Genomic DNA, 14,693 nt, shown 5'->3' with positions numbered 1-14,693 from the left:
GTTTGTTTTCTTTACATCGCAAAGCTGTAGTGAGGGTCACATGCCATGAAAGAATGTAGGAAATTGTTCCAACAACAACTACAACATTGAGTTGATTCTTGCTGCGAAGATGAATAATCCCTGTATAACTTTGAATCTGATAGTCTGGAAGTATGAATTTAAAACATTAATTTTGCCGGGCAGTGGTGGCATACGCCTGTAATCCCAGCACTCTGGGAGGCAGAGGCAGGCGGATTTCTGAGTTCAAGGCCAGCCTGGTCTACAGAATGAGTTCCAGGACAGCCAGGGCTATACAGAGAAACCCTGTCTCAAAAACAAAACAAAACAAAACATTAATTTTTTTCAGTCATGTTGCATATGATTTTCATGTAGCCTAGGCTGGCTTCAAATTTACAATGTGGCCAAGGATAACCTACTCCTCCTGCCTCCACCCCACCTGTGTATGCCACCATAGCTGTGGATGCCACAGGGCAGCACGCTTTCTTCTTCACTTTTGTTCTTCAGTCTCTAGATTTTTGTGCATTTTGCTCCCATGTGCATTTTGCTGAAGTTTTTCTAAGTACTTTTGTTGCTGCTGCTAAATACTTATCTAAATGCATCATTTTTACAAATTGGTGAAGCCATGTCAAATGTCCTTTAAAACTGGGTCTCTGACTGGGGCCTTACCTTCACAGTAGAACTTGTATTTCGAGTATTCTAGGCTGTGTCCAATTCCACAAAACAAACAGAATGCAATAGACCTTGACAATTAACCTCATTGCCCTTTGCACGTAATTCCTTGCTTGGAAAATGCTAAGTACCTTGTAGATGGTGACTCTCCAAATTTCAATGAAACATATTCACTACTGGCAGGCTTTCTGCATTCATCTTTATCCCTGTGAAACTAGCAGAAGACTGTGCTGACTATCAGACGCTCAGAATAAATGCTAAGAATGAAGCTATGTTTCTGAACAAATATGCCAATGTTCATATGGATGGCCGTACTTTTTATCTTTATTTTTAGTTTATGTATATGGTGTTTTGCATGCTTCAGTGTCCATGGAGGCCTTAAGAGGGCGTCAGATCCGAGGGGACTAGAGTTAAAAACTCATGTGAACCACCATGTACATGCTTAGAATCAAACCCAGGTCCTCCGGAGAAGCAACCAGTGAGTGCTTTGAATCACTGGGCCATCTCTCCAGCCAGGTGCTTATATTTATGCTTTCATTCACTCACTGGTTTAAAAGTGATAAATCTGAAGAAAGCATATTATAGTTAAATATTTCATTAATAATGTAATTAAACAAAAAAACAATGCCTCCATTTTTGCATATCCCCTCCAACCCCTTGAAGTGTATACACACACACATACACACACACACACATTCATAACTACTTAGTGGAAACTTTATTGAAAGAGTTTATGTAAAAGACCATTGACATTAACCTGAGTGGAGTGGGTGGCAGAGAATATGAATGAATATAACCTTTAGCCAGCAGTGATGTAAATCTGTAATCTCATAGTTTCCCATTTAGGAAGGTTAAGGCAGGAGGATCCTGAATTCAAGGTTACAGAGTGAGAAACTGTCTCAAAATACCGAGCCAGACACAGCCAACCAGGTGTGGTGACACACACCTTTGGTCCCAGCTCCCAGAAGGCAGAAAAGTGGATCAGTATAAGTTCGAGGCCAGCCTGGTCTACATAGTGAAGTCCAGGACAACCAGGGCTGCATAGATAGACACTGACTCACAAAAGCAAACAAAACAACAGCAAAACCAAGTGAACCAAAGGCTGAGATTCAACCCATAGCAGCTCCTTCCTTCTTCTTATTACAGTACTAAACTCTAAAATCTCTGAATATTATTCATGCCAATGCCCATTAATCCAGAGAGAGTTCCATTTTAAAAATATGGTAGAGTTATTTCCTAATTAAGAATATTAAAAAACAAATGTAGGGCAAGAGAATCAAGCAATATTAAGACAAACAAGCAAAAACCACCCATTAGGTTCCCTTCTCACTTTTCTAAGTGTGATTCATAACTATCTCTGTGGTTAAGAAAAGCCCCACTTTCTTATTACAGTTGTAACTTCCAAGAAAATCATCTGGGGCCAGAGCACTGACAGGTTCTAAAACAAATGTCTGGCTATCTCTCCTTTGTGCATCACCGTGACCTCATGGGCCTTTCTTAGTAAATAGCTAGGCAAAGCCCAAACATCTGTACTAGCTGGGGAATACAGGAGGCAGCAGGTCAAACAAAGACATGAAGCTAGGCACTGCTGACAGTATAAATCCTTAAGGTAAATCCTTACTAGAGTAAATTTAAAGTAAATCCTTACTAGAGACCGGCCGCTCTTGCAAAACTCAGGCCAAGGTAATCTTGTAATCTTAGTCACAAAGCCAAAATCTCCTGTTTATGGCTAGTCCAAAAATTAGAAAGTGTTTTGTACTTCCCAGTTGTGTGTGTTTGATTGTCATTTTAACCAAGTATCTCCTGGTGAAGTGCCAGTACTTCTTATAATTAGGAAAAAGTAACTGCACATGCTTATATAGATTTTTCAAGGCTGGCTATAAATACCTGCCAAATGTGTGAATTCTTGGTTGTGATTATTTGTAACTTGTAAAATGATGTCAGTTGCAAAAGGACATCTAAGTCAAATATCCCCTTCAGAGCTAAGGAAAAGGCACAAATTTCTAGGGGGAAAAGCCATTAATTAGCAAGTTATAAATTATGCCACCAAAATTTTCTTAAAATTGTATTGATTTATTTATTTGGGGTTGGAAAACCATCCTTTTTGTCATAAACACTTAGAAAATGATGCTTATTATGTTATTTGTAGCCTATGAAGCTTCATGGGTTTCACAGCATACAGAAAGTGTCACAGGGTGGACACACACACACACACACCACCCCTGGTACATAATAAAGAACCAGGTCAAGAACACCTAACCAGGTGCCTATTTGAGGAATCCTAGCACTAGAGAGAAAATGGAGAGCTTTTGCTTATAGGCTATTGGGTCATCTAGGACAATAAAAGGTGCCATTTCTGAGGATCCTTTTGTAACTGTCCAGGGTCACTCGCCCCTCTGCTGCTCTGTTGTCTAGTATGATAAAGAACCATGAAGAAAAGTAATCAAGACTGCTGGGAAAGAATTTCAGGGCTGCTGCTCTTAGGTGATGTGGCCAGAGAAGGCCTCATGGAGAAAGAGGAAAAGAAGGAGCCGGAAGAGAAAGAATAGGATAAGGAGGAAGAAGAGGGGGAGAAGGAAGATAAGAGGAGGATAAAGAGGGGGAAGAGAAAGGGAGGAAGTACCTTTTGAACAGAAGCTGAGATAGAGTTAGGAAGATAAGAAGGTACTCCAGGGGACAATGGAACAGCAAGGTCACAGTCCTCAGGAGACATCCCTGAAAATGATGGCTTTTAAATGATCTGTTAGGTAACTTTCAGGGAGATTAAAGGTCCTTTGACCTGAAGCCTACCTGGTAATGTCTTGGCAATGTCTTGGCTATACCATGTTCTCATCCTAAACTGAACTTTCTGCAGGCTTGGGAAAATATTTGAGGGGGTTTCCTGTCCATGCCTGGCATTTTGATGATATAGCATCTGTGGGTGAATATTTACCAGCTTCCCCAGGAATCGCTGCTCTCTGGAATCTCAGTGCACTCTAGAGTTTTCTCTTCACTCTGGAGCTATCTTTAGACAGCTGAGGAACCGGCCTCAGAGGAGAGAAACCTGGCCTTGATAAGAGCTTTGATCTGTCTGCAGCAAGCTTCAAATGCCCGAGCTGCCCTGCTTGCAACAGAGGAGGGTACTCATGCTAGCTCACTCAATGAGGCGCTGTACCTTTTAGACAGACTATAAAAACAAGTAAAATATTTCCATTTTTTTACTTTCTTATCTAGTGGAAGAGATAGATAATGCCTCATACAAATGATAAATGCCACGGGAGATACCTGATCTAAGAGAAGATAAAGGAACAAGGGGCCACATTTATTTCAGGTATCAAACCAGGAACATGCAGAATGTCCAGCAAACATCTGGGTGCTCAGTAAGCACTCAATAAAGCGTAGTGACAGCTGGTACCAGGAGTGGCTTCACATAGGAAGCAGAATTTCAAGCAAAGTAGGACCTGTTGCCAGCTAACAGAATACCCTGTTAAGTTTGAATTTCACATGTACAACAACATTCTAGTATAAGTGTATTCCAAACATTACAGAAAATATACATACACTAAGATATATTGGTTGTCTGTCTGAGATTCAAATTTAACAGGTAATCCTCATTTGTTATTATTAAATATAGCATACTTAAGTCAAAGGCTTCTTTTATTTTATTGACTCATGACTGATATGTAAAAGTTATATATGTTTGATGTGAAAATATTCACCCCTTTGAGGATTAGCATATGTATCACCTCATTTGATTGTCTTTTCCTTTTCCTCTTTTTCCTTCCTTTCTGTTTCTCTCATTTCTCATCTCCTGGCAGCCACTACTGTGTCACAGTGTCTTGAATTGCACATTTAAGGTTCCACATGGAAGTGAAGTCACATCTGTGGTTTAGTGTGATGTCCTCAAGGCTCACACATATTTCCCCAAATGCGGGATTTTCTTCTTTTCACAGGCTGAGCAATAATCTTTTGTATCTACCCCTTTTCTTCATCCATTCATCCATTGTATTAGGATAGTGTGGAATTGTGAATAATACAGTGATATTCTGTTCAAAATCCAGATGTTGCTTTGGGGGGGGAAGAGAAGTAGGTGGGTGGGTCACACCGAAGTTTCACTAAGTCCAGGAGACTTGTACATGGAAATGAAGAGCAGAAGAAGAGAGATCAGGCCCAAAGGCACAAGGAGGAGAGAAAGCACATTTTCCACGCGTGTCTCCAATCATGAAGCACTTACTCCCAGGCAGTGGTGATAATCACTCCTCCAAAGGCCTTGAAATAATTTAACCACTTGTTTACTAGCATGTATAGGATGTTGTCTTGGCCCCTGTTCTTTAAATGAGGAGACGATTCACAAGGATGAGCAGGTGACCTTCATAAGCACACAGGGTCAGGAAGCTGGAGCTAGGATGGTGGATGTTGGTGTTTGGTGTCTGCAGCTACTGTCTTGACCTTTTGGGTGGAAGAAAATAATCTATTTAACATAAGCTTATTGTAGGCGTTCAAGTCATTTTGAAATTCATATGAACTCTGAGTCCTACACATAGTTAAATGTCTCCGCTTCACAGAAGGAGAACCAGAATGCCCGGGCAGCTCTGTACTTCTTTCAGATGTGGAAGTTGTTAGCCTTGGTAGCTTCAAAGGCCCCCATTTCCTGGAACGTAGAATCTTCCCCCCAACCGCTGGCTGCACAATCAAATGCTGCCATTTGCAACAACTTATCGGAAACAAACAAGCTACAGAGAATTGAGCAAGAATTTCTGGGATACTGTGATTATTATGGTCAGAGCAAAGGACACACTGTGAGCTTTGGCTATTTGAGTGGGCCAAGGGTGATGATTAACCCAGCCTCCTGCAGGTTTAAGTAGGGTAGGAGCTGTGAGCACAGTCAGTCCTCCTTCCCTTCAGCCTCAGTGCTCCTCATGCACCATCTCTGACGGAAGAAACCATGCTTTCCCTGAGGGTCGCCTGCCTCGTCCTGAGCGTGGCCAGCACAGTCTGGGTACGTGCTTTCTTTTCTCTGTCTCTGGCATTTCTTCCAAAGGGAGTTTTGATTTCAGGGTCTACCAGTCCTTTGTTCTTTGCCCTATAAAGCCCGGGCCAGGGAGGCAAATTCCCAGGTGAGCCTGACAAGTATGTGGGGAAAAGTGATTTCCAGAGGGAGGCCCTAGGGGAGCGAGGGATCTTGACATCTGTCAATCAGGTTGATTCAGATTCAGTGTCTAAACACTGTAGTTGTGTTTGTTAGTACACGCTCGCCGTGCTGGGGATTGATCAAGCATGGAATTCTTCATGCTGCGAGCCTTAAATGCAGTTTCTCATGTTGCGATGACCCGCAGCAACCATAAATATTTTTGTTACTACTTTCTAACTTTAATTTTGTTACTTTTATGAATCATAACGTAAACATATTTGGAGAGGGACAGTTGCCAAAGGGGTCATGACCCACAGGTTGAGAACCCCTGGGCATGCCAGTCAAGCTCTCTATGATTGAGTTATACTGCCAGATTTCTAGCCTCGTGAATCATCCCCCCACAACTTTGTCCCTCTAAACTCCGGAGACATCATTCTAACAGAACAAAACATTTGATCAGAACTGTTCTCCAGCTGACAATTCCAGATGTGTCTATAACAAGCAGAATGCTTTGGGCTTACTGTGGTGCACCTCTACTTTTTTTTTTTTTATTTGCAATGTTTTAGTTTTGCTTGTGATGTTTTAGTGTTGTTTGTGATGTTGAAGACTGAACCAGAACTTTTTGACCTAGCACTCTACACCGGCAGCCCTAAGAAAAACTTTTTATATCTTTTTGAAGACATAAAAGGAAAAGGGCAAATTAATTGCCTTTGAAAATGTATAGCAAATTCCAAAGAAATTAGTCATGAGGCAGTGTGCTCTTTGGAAGGATGTATGTTCTTTTTTAGATGGCTTGTAAATGCTTACATTATTTCCAAAATCAAGCTCCAAAGACAAACAAAAGAAAGAAACCTAAATCAATGGAGTTTCTGACACATTCTAATTTATAAAAAACGTGTCAACTATGACCAAGGACCTAGGTGGCATCCTAGTTACCCAGGCTGTGTATTATTTCAGTTGTTTTGTTGTTGTTGTTGTTTTCTTTGGCTCATCATTCAAACATCTTGATATCAGAGAGTACAGAATAACACATTTTGGAGGGCATTAAATGAAAAAAAGACAGCTGAGGCGATATTTCTGGGTAATTCATACTTCTATTGTCTTCTTTATCTCTTATTATTATGTGCACTGTCTGTCTGCTTTATTGTTGTGCTATTTTATTCATACAATTGAATTTACCATTATATTTCTTATACAAAGGGACTCGTTCTTTTAAATGAATTGTTCTTCACTGCCTTAATTATGATAATTAGGATTATTTGAATTTTTACAAACGAGAATGAGACCATGGTGACTAATTATAAGGAAAAACTACCCCAAACTAACATAGTGACAGGAAGATCCTTGTAAGTTGGCAGTGGTGAGCGGAGGCGATACACACTGGAAGCCATCTTCACCCGTTAGACGAAGAAGTGTTATGGGACAAAACGTTTTGTGTTTCACTTGGTTTATAGCTGAGAACTTTTAGCTCTGGGTTTCTAATTATAAGGTGTTCAAAAAAATTGCTGGTTACTGACTACTGCTTCAACTGTTTGTTATTTTCAATTCAAATGAAAATCTACAATTGCATGATTGTACTATAAAACATTGCCAAGTGTTAACTTTGCACATTTGTGTACTTGATAAGTGCTTGTCTAGATCATGGACCATCTCCAAAGGTTACCATAGAAACCTGAAAGAGAAAGGAACATGGGTGCAAGAGGGCATAGGTTTTCATATACAGAAAGAGGACTTTAGGGAGAAAAAAAAAACTAGAATTTTTCAGCTATCTTTTGTCTATGGTCATGAAACAAAAGACAAAGACGAAATTTAACTGATGCTGTTAATCCCCATCATTTTTCTTTTAAAACCCCTAACATCCAGCAGATGCTTATCCAGCATCAAATACAGTTTTGAATTTCACACCTTTTACCGTCTTTGCTTCTCACAATGACTCATACAAAAGATAAGTAGAATTTTCATTTGACTGTAAGAAGCTGGCCAGCAGTGTTGGCTTTTAATGTCTGCCCTGGGGTTTGTAAACATGACAATGTCTCTTCTTTGGGCTAACATTGTTGCCTCTGCTCCTTTTTGAATGTTTGAAAACCCTTAAAGACTGCAGACACCGGAGGTGAATTCTTAGCAGAAGGAGGAGGAGTGCGTGGGCCAAGAGTTATGGAGCGACATCAGAGTCAATGCAAGGAGACAGACTGGCCCTTCTGCTCTGATGAAGACTGGGTAAGCAGAGAACATGGTGAACAGGGGCCTTCCTTATGCCTCTGTCTCTCTGTCTCTCTCTCTCTCACACACACACATACACACATGTGTTTTATATATATAAATGTATACACACACACATATATTTTTTCATATAGTCAATGGGTCCTGCTGGAGACCCTTCCTCACCAGAGATTATCTAACAGTAATATAGCCCCTTACTTGCCAAATTAGAGAGAAAAATGGAAAGAAAACTAATCCAAAGACATTGTCTAGTAAGATTGGGCCCCTGGTGGGATAAACACGTGGAATGCCTGAGTAGTGGGACTACAGAATTCCCAGTGCATCATGCAAGACTAAGTGGACTTTCATTTCAGAATTCCCCTATGGCCTGTTCACTACTTTTGAGTCTGTGTTTACTTGGGAGAGCTGGGGAGAAGAGCAGAAAAGACTATAACATTCCAAACTTCTGGTAGCTGCAAGGCAAACCTTTCAGCCAATCTTCTCCTCCATTTTCAGAACCACAAATGCCCTTCAGGCTGCAGGATGAAAGGGTTGATTGATGAAGTCAATCAGGATTTTACAAACAGAATCAACAAGCTCAAAAACTCACTATTTGATTTTCAAAAGAACAACAAGGATTCTAATTCACTGACCAGGAATATCATGGAGTATTTGAGAGGAGACTTCGCTAATGCAAACAGTAAGTGGGACATATTCAGTGCTTGGGCTTTCTAACGAGGATGATAACAAAAGTCCCCAATGATAATGTCTTCTCTCTCGGAGATACTGTGGTTTTACTTCAAAGCACTCAGAGTGGAAATCACTGAAACTTAAGGAGACGGACGTCATTTTCACGATTTAGCTTAGATTTTTAATGTCCTATATTTTTTAAATAAAGAGAGGGGGATCTTTCAAGTAGCTATTCTGCCTCTATCCTATAGACAGAGTCGCAGAGGTCAAGGGACTTCTCAAATACACAAAACAGAGATCAGCTCTACATTCTATTGAGTCAATTGACATCAGGTCCCATAAATGAAGTTACAATCAAATAATCAGGTGTGATTAAACTATTTACCTCCTAACCTCAGTTTTCAAACCCTCAAGTAATTTCTGGGTTTATTTGCGTTCCTTGTCATGTTAGGACTGTGTGACTATTACCCATGGATGACTCTTGTGTGGAACGATCTAATAAAACTGAAAACTTGCAGATTATACATCCAGAGAACAAACTATAATATAATAAAGTGTAAAAATACTTATAAGCAATTTCCTTTTTCCTTTTTTTAAATGTATTTTATTTATTTTTAGATTTTTATGAACAAATCAGTCTGCAGGTACCTGAATACTTTGCATTTTCTGTTTCAGACTTTGATAACACTTTTGGGCAAGTGTCAGAGGACCTGAGGAGCAGAATTGAGATCCTGAAGCGTAAAGTCATAGAGAAAGCTCAGCAGATTCAAGTTCTGCAGAACAATGTCAGGGCTCAGCTGATAGACATGAAGCGCCTAGAGGTAAGCCTGGGGCTCTGGCCCCAATCTGTCTTTGACTAAGAAAGAAGAAAAGTCACTAGCCATCTACACAGTGTCTACTAAATCCATTATCCACTCAAAATAGAAGTGTCTCCACCCTAGAGAAGAAGGCAACAGTCCAGAAATTGGAAGGAAATTCTTGAAGGGTGAATAGATAGCGTGTTCGGAAAAAAAACACGCTCTGTCCTATCTACCACAGGCTGAGACCTTGGCCTCTGCAAGGAGGATGTTCTTTAGCTAGGGCTAACAGGGTTAGTGCGTTCACCTTCCCCATTCAAATTCTAAAACGGACCCAAATAGCTCCCTTTGCACAACCTCCGCAGCCCTACACAGCTTCTGGTGAGGTCGGCCTGAGTAGCAAAAGACAAAGGGTGGGGCTGATTTTTCTGATAGTCAAAGAAATAAAACCCATTCCCCAAATGTAAACCAACTACCAGGAACTCAGTTATTTCTATAAATATGATTCATTTCTCTGTCTTCCTCTCTGTAGGTGGACATTGATATCAAGATCCGCTCTTGCAAAGGGTCCTGCAGCAGGGCTGTAAACCGCGAGATAAATCTACAGGACTATGAGGGTCAGCAAAAGCAGCTTGAACAGGTCATTGCTAAAGAATTGCTTCCTGGGAGAGACAGGCAGTACTTGCCAGCAATAAAAATGTTTCCAGTTCCCGACCTGGTTCCCGGAAGTTTTAAGAGCCAGCTTCAGGAGGCCCCTCCAGAGTGGAAGGCGTTAACAGAAATGCGGCAGATGAGAATGGAGTTGGAGCGGCCCGGGAAGGATGCTGGTTCTGGTTCCCGAGGAGATTCGCGAGGAGATTCGCGAGGAGAAAGTTGGCGAGCAGACTCCCGCGGAGATTCTCCAGGGGACTCTGCAACACGTGGACCAGGGTCAAAGGCAGAAAACCCCACGAACCCTAGACCTGGTGGAGCTGACTGGCGTCCAGGGAGCTCCAGGACTGGAAGTGATGGAAATCGGAGCCCTGGGACCACTGGGTCTGATGGCGCTGGAGGCTGGAGTACCGGAAGCTCTAGATTTGGCTCCAGCTCTGGGAACCCTAGGCCTAGTAACCCTGACTGGGGTGATTTTTCGGAGTCTGGGGCGAGTAGCCGCCCAGCAATAAGAAAAGAGTATCACACAGATAAACTGGTCACTTCTAAAGGAGATAAAGAGCTCCTGATTGGAAGCGAGAAGGTCACCTCTTCTGGCACAAGCACCACACGTCGTTCATGCTCTAAAACCATTACCAAGACTGTAACCGGTTCTGATGGTCGTCGGGAAGTGGTCAAAGAAGTGGTCACCTCGGATGACGGTTCTGACTGTGGTGATGCCATTGACTTAGACATGAGCCACAGTTTTAGTGGCAGGCTTGATGAACTTTCCCAAATGCATCCCGACCATGCTGCTTTCTTTGGCAGCCGCTTTAGTTCACTCTCACCTAACTTCAAAGAATTTGGCAGTAAGACCCATGCTATAGGCTCTGATTCTGACATCTTCACAGACATTGAGGACCCCAGCTCCCATGTACCTGAGTTTTCTTCCGGTAGTAAAACCTCAACTGTCAGAAAACAAGTAATCAAGAGCTATAAAATGGCAGATGAGGCAGGAAGTGAAGTTCACGAGGAAGGAGAAACTCGGACCACCAAGAGGGGCCGTGCCAAAGCTCGCACAATGAGAGGTATCGACCCTTAACTTTCGGGAGATCCCCTGACCCCCTAGATAAAATTAACCATTTCTGCAAAGTGCTTTCCAGGCACCTCTTTCCTAACCTCCTCTAGTGCTTTGTTGGAATCTCATTTTTTTGTCAGTTTTTCATGCTAGACTGTACGTTCCTCGGGGGCAGGGACTTTGCCATGTGTCTATTTCTGTAATTCCCAAATGCCTAACAGTGCAGTCATTTCTCAATAAATACATTTTAAATAAATGAACAAATTCTCCTGAAACTCAATTCTGAGTCTGTTTAACCGAATTCATTCAAAATGTGTGCGATTGTAATACCCAACCCACTAACCTTAAATTTAGTGTATGTCTCAGTTGACATTTAGATTAGGTTAAAAATTTTGTTATATTAGTATTGATTGATAAATGCTTAGTTAGCTATCTTTAACTATCGTTTGATATTAGCCTGTGCAAGTAAGATTTCAAATCCATTTGAAGAAAGTTTGCTAAAGGATAAGTATCCTTTACTTGGTAAAAATTATATCTCAATGTAGGTTCATCCTTTTCCTGTAGGAGGAGGGAAGGAAGGGAGGGAAGAAGGATGGGAGGAGGGAAGGAAAGGAAGGGAGAAAGGATGGGAGGAAGGATGGGAGGAGGGAAGGAAAGAAAGAGAGGAAGAAAGGAAAGAAGAAAGGAAGGAAGGAGGGAGGGAGGGAAGGAAGGCAGTATCTACTTTAACCTGGGCAATGCCTGTTTTAGTATATCTAAATGAGAGTAACTTCCTCCAACCAGCTTAATTTTTTTTTTAGACTGTGATGATGTCCTCCAAACACATCCTTCAGGTGCCCAAAATGGCATTTTCAGTATCAAGCTCCCTGGATCCAGTAAGATTTTTTCTGTTTATTGCGATCAAGAGACCAGTTTGGGAGGATGGCTTTTGATCCAGCAAAGGACGGATGGATCACTGAATTTTAACCGGACCTGGCAAGACTACAAGAGAGGTTTCGGCAGCCTGAATGACAAAGGGGAAGGGGAATTCTGGCTAGGCAATGACTACCTCCACTTACTCACTCTGAGGGGCTCTGTCCTCAGGGTTGAATTAGAGGACTGGGCTGGACAAGAGGCTTATGCGGAGTACCACTTCCGGGTAGGCTCTGAGGCGGAGGGCTATGCGCTGCAGGTCTCCTCCTACCAGGGTACTGCTGGGGATGCTCTGCTGGAGGGCTCTGTGGAGGAGGGGACAGAATACACCTCACACAGCAACATGCAGTTCAGTACCTTTGACAGAGATGCAGACCAATGGGAAGAGAACTGTGCGGAGGTCTATGGGGGAGGCTGGTGGTACAACAGCTGTCAGGCTGCCAATCTCAATGGCATTTATTACTCTGGGGGCACCTACGACCCCAGGAACAACAGTCCCTATGAGATAGAGAACGGGGTAGTCTGGGTTCCCTTCAGAGGAGCAGATTATTCCCTCAGGACTGTTCGGATGAAAATCAGACCGCTGGCGGGACAGTGGCTGAAGGAGTAGAAAGTGGGGTCCGGTTTTCTTTGCTTGGTTAGCTGAGAAGAAAGACAAAACGGAAGATGAAAGGGTCACTGGTCTTGTGAACTTTTTTTAAAAAAAATTCCCAGGTGCTATTCCATTGTTCTTTGTACTGTAGCTAAATGTAACTGAGATGCATTACTGCTTTGAAAAAAAAATAAAGTTTTACATTTTTTTCATCCTTTTTTAAAACCCCTATGAGTTTTAAAGCATTTGCAAGGAGATGCCAAGGGATATGCATTCCATCAGGAAGAAGGAGTCAGATTTGAGCTCTTCTTGGCCAATCTCAAAGCTGGCCACTTCTTTTCAAAGACACCCCCTCTCCCACCTCCTACCCCCCAGTCATAAACTCATTGCAAGTACAGAAGTAATTTACTCAGGAGGTAGTGTGGGTTCTAAGCTGATGGTCTGGGCCCAAACTAACTGCTCCTGTGCCCGCCTGCTCTGCTCTCCACCTTATGCTTTGAGACAGAGTCTCACAGAACCAGGAATGAATTTTCCCAATTCTCTAGACTGGCTGGCCAGGGAGATCCACAGATGCTCTGATTGCTGCCATTACCAGGGCCATTGTTACTTCCCCTGGCTTGTTGTGTTGTCGTTGGGGAGCTGGAATCAGGTCCTCCCTGTTTCCACAAGGCAAGCTTTTTGATTATTTATTTATTTATTTATTTTTCCCAAAACAGGGTTTCTCTGTATAGTCCTGGCTGTCCTGGAACTCACTCTGTAGATCAGGCTGGCCTCAAACTCAGAAATCTGCCTGCCTCTGCCTCCCAAGTGCTAGGATTAAAGGTGTGAGCCACCACCACCCGGCTGAGGGCAAGCTTTTTAGACTGCGAAAAGACCTGGCCCAGAAGTTTTTGCTGTTGTTTTCCTTTGTTTCCCCACTGTAGTTGTGGTGACCCAGGCAAACAAAGCACATTTAAACCACTGCCCACTCCTTTCTGCAGCAGCAGCGCCGGCCCTCCATAAAGCCTTCCCATTGCTCTTGGTATTAAATGCTCTCCCAGTGCTCTCTCTCATGGAGGAGTTTGTTTGAAGAAAATCGCCATCCCTCCCCTGACCCACTACCTTAAAATCCTCCCCCACTTCAATGTTTATGGATTTAAATTTTTAAATCGGTTTATTTTAGTTTATTATATTCATGAGTATCAATATCTTTTTATGATATGATAATTCCAAATTCCACTCTTGGCTTGCTAATTGTAAGAAATTATTTTAACCTTTACAGAGAATAAGTATGAGATTGAACTAGGCAGGGTGGGGTAGGAAGGGAGTAATCATTGTTGAATCCCTTCTAAAAATTCACCTACTATTCTTTAGAACTCCAGGATATAGCTCATCACTTCTTTTTTTTTAATATTTTTATTTTCTATATTCTTTGATTACATTCCAAATGATTTCCCCTTTCCCAGATCCCCCCTCCCCATATGTCCCAAAAACCTTCTTCTCTCCATTCATTCTCTAATCACCTCCCTCCTTTTTCTCTGTCCTTATATTCCCCTCCAATGCTAGATCAATCCTTTCCAGGATCAGGACCCTCTCCATACTTCTTCATAGGAGTCATTTGTTATGTGATTTGTGCCTTGGGTCAGCTCATCACTTCTTAAGGGTGACTCCATTATTCTTCCCTTGAACTGATAGGAGATGGACCCCTGAAGTAGCACATTGATTTAGGAAATAAGATAACACAACACAGAGGTTAGAAATTATCCTCTGGCCCCTTGCCTGATTCTAATCTGATGGAGACGGAGTGTAGCTGACGACACAGGAAGACAGAGCTACCCATTCCCATCTGGGAGAGGAAGGCAACTGATGAATTTCAACATCATTCAAGCCAGCATAGCACTGAAACCTGTGTTCTAGAGGGGGCCTAGCACAGCTAGCGCGCACACACCACACACACACACACACACATACACACACACACATACACACACAATGAGACTTAGAATGTTATTGCCACTTCTGTAAATGCACACTGGA

General features: G+C 42.2%; 1 protein-coding gene across 1 annotated transcript; it reads left to right on the top strand.

The window, feature by feature from the left end:
* Positions 1 to 5,559: 5,559 nt before the first annotated feature.
* On the top strand, positions 5,560 to 11,393 carry Fga (fibrinogen alpha chain). The gene is made up of 5 exons (XM_052180289.1): positions 5,560 to 5,647; positions 7,874 to 7,996; positions 8,495 to 8,678; positions 9,344 to 9,489; positions 9,998 to 11,393. Exons 1-5 carry the CDS (start codon positions 5,594 to 5,596, stop codon positions 11,195 to 11,197), a joined length of 1,707 nt encoding a protein of 568 aa, XP_052036249.1. The 5' UTR covers positions 5,560 to 5,593; the 3' UTR covers positions 11,198 to 11,393.
* The last annotated feature ends 3,300 nt before the right edge of the window (positions 11,394 to 14,693 follow it).

The sequence above is a fragment of the Apodemus sylvaticus genome, chromosome 4 (genome assembly GCF_947179515.1).
Source record: "Apodemus sylvaticus chromosome 4, mApoSyl1.1, whole genome shotgun sequence".
In the NCBI taxonomy this organism is placed as follows: Eukaryota; Metazoa; Chordata; class Mammalia; order Rodentia; family Muridae; genus Apodemus; species Apodemus sylvaticus.
Note: the sequence above shows the minus strand (reverse complement) of the source record. Positions and strands in the feature narration are given on the sequence as shown.

Coding starts and splice junctions, on each gene's coding strand:
- Fga (XM_052180289.1), top strand. CDS start 5,594: ATGCTTTCCCTGAGGGTCGCCTGCCTCGTCCTGAGCGTGGCCAGCACA. Junction 7,997..8,494: donor TCTGCTCTGATGAAGACTGG/GTAAGCAGAGAA, acceptor CTCCATTTTCAG/AACCACAAATGCCCTTCAGG. Junction 9,490..9,997: donor TAGACATGAAGCGCCTAGAG/GTAAGCCTGGGG, acceptor TCCTCTCTGTAG/GTGGACATTGATATCAAGAT.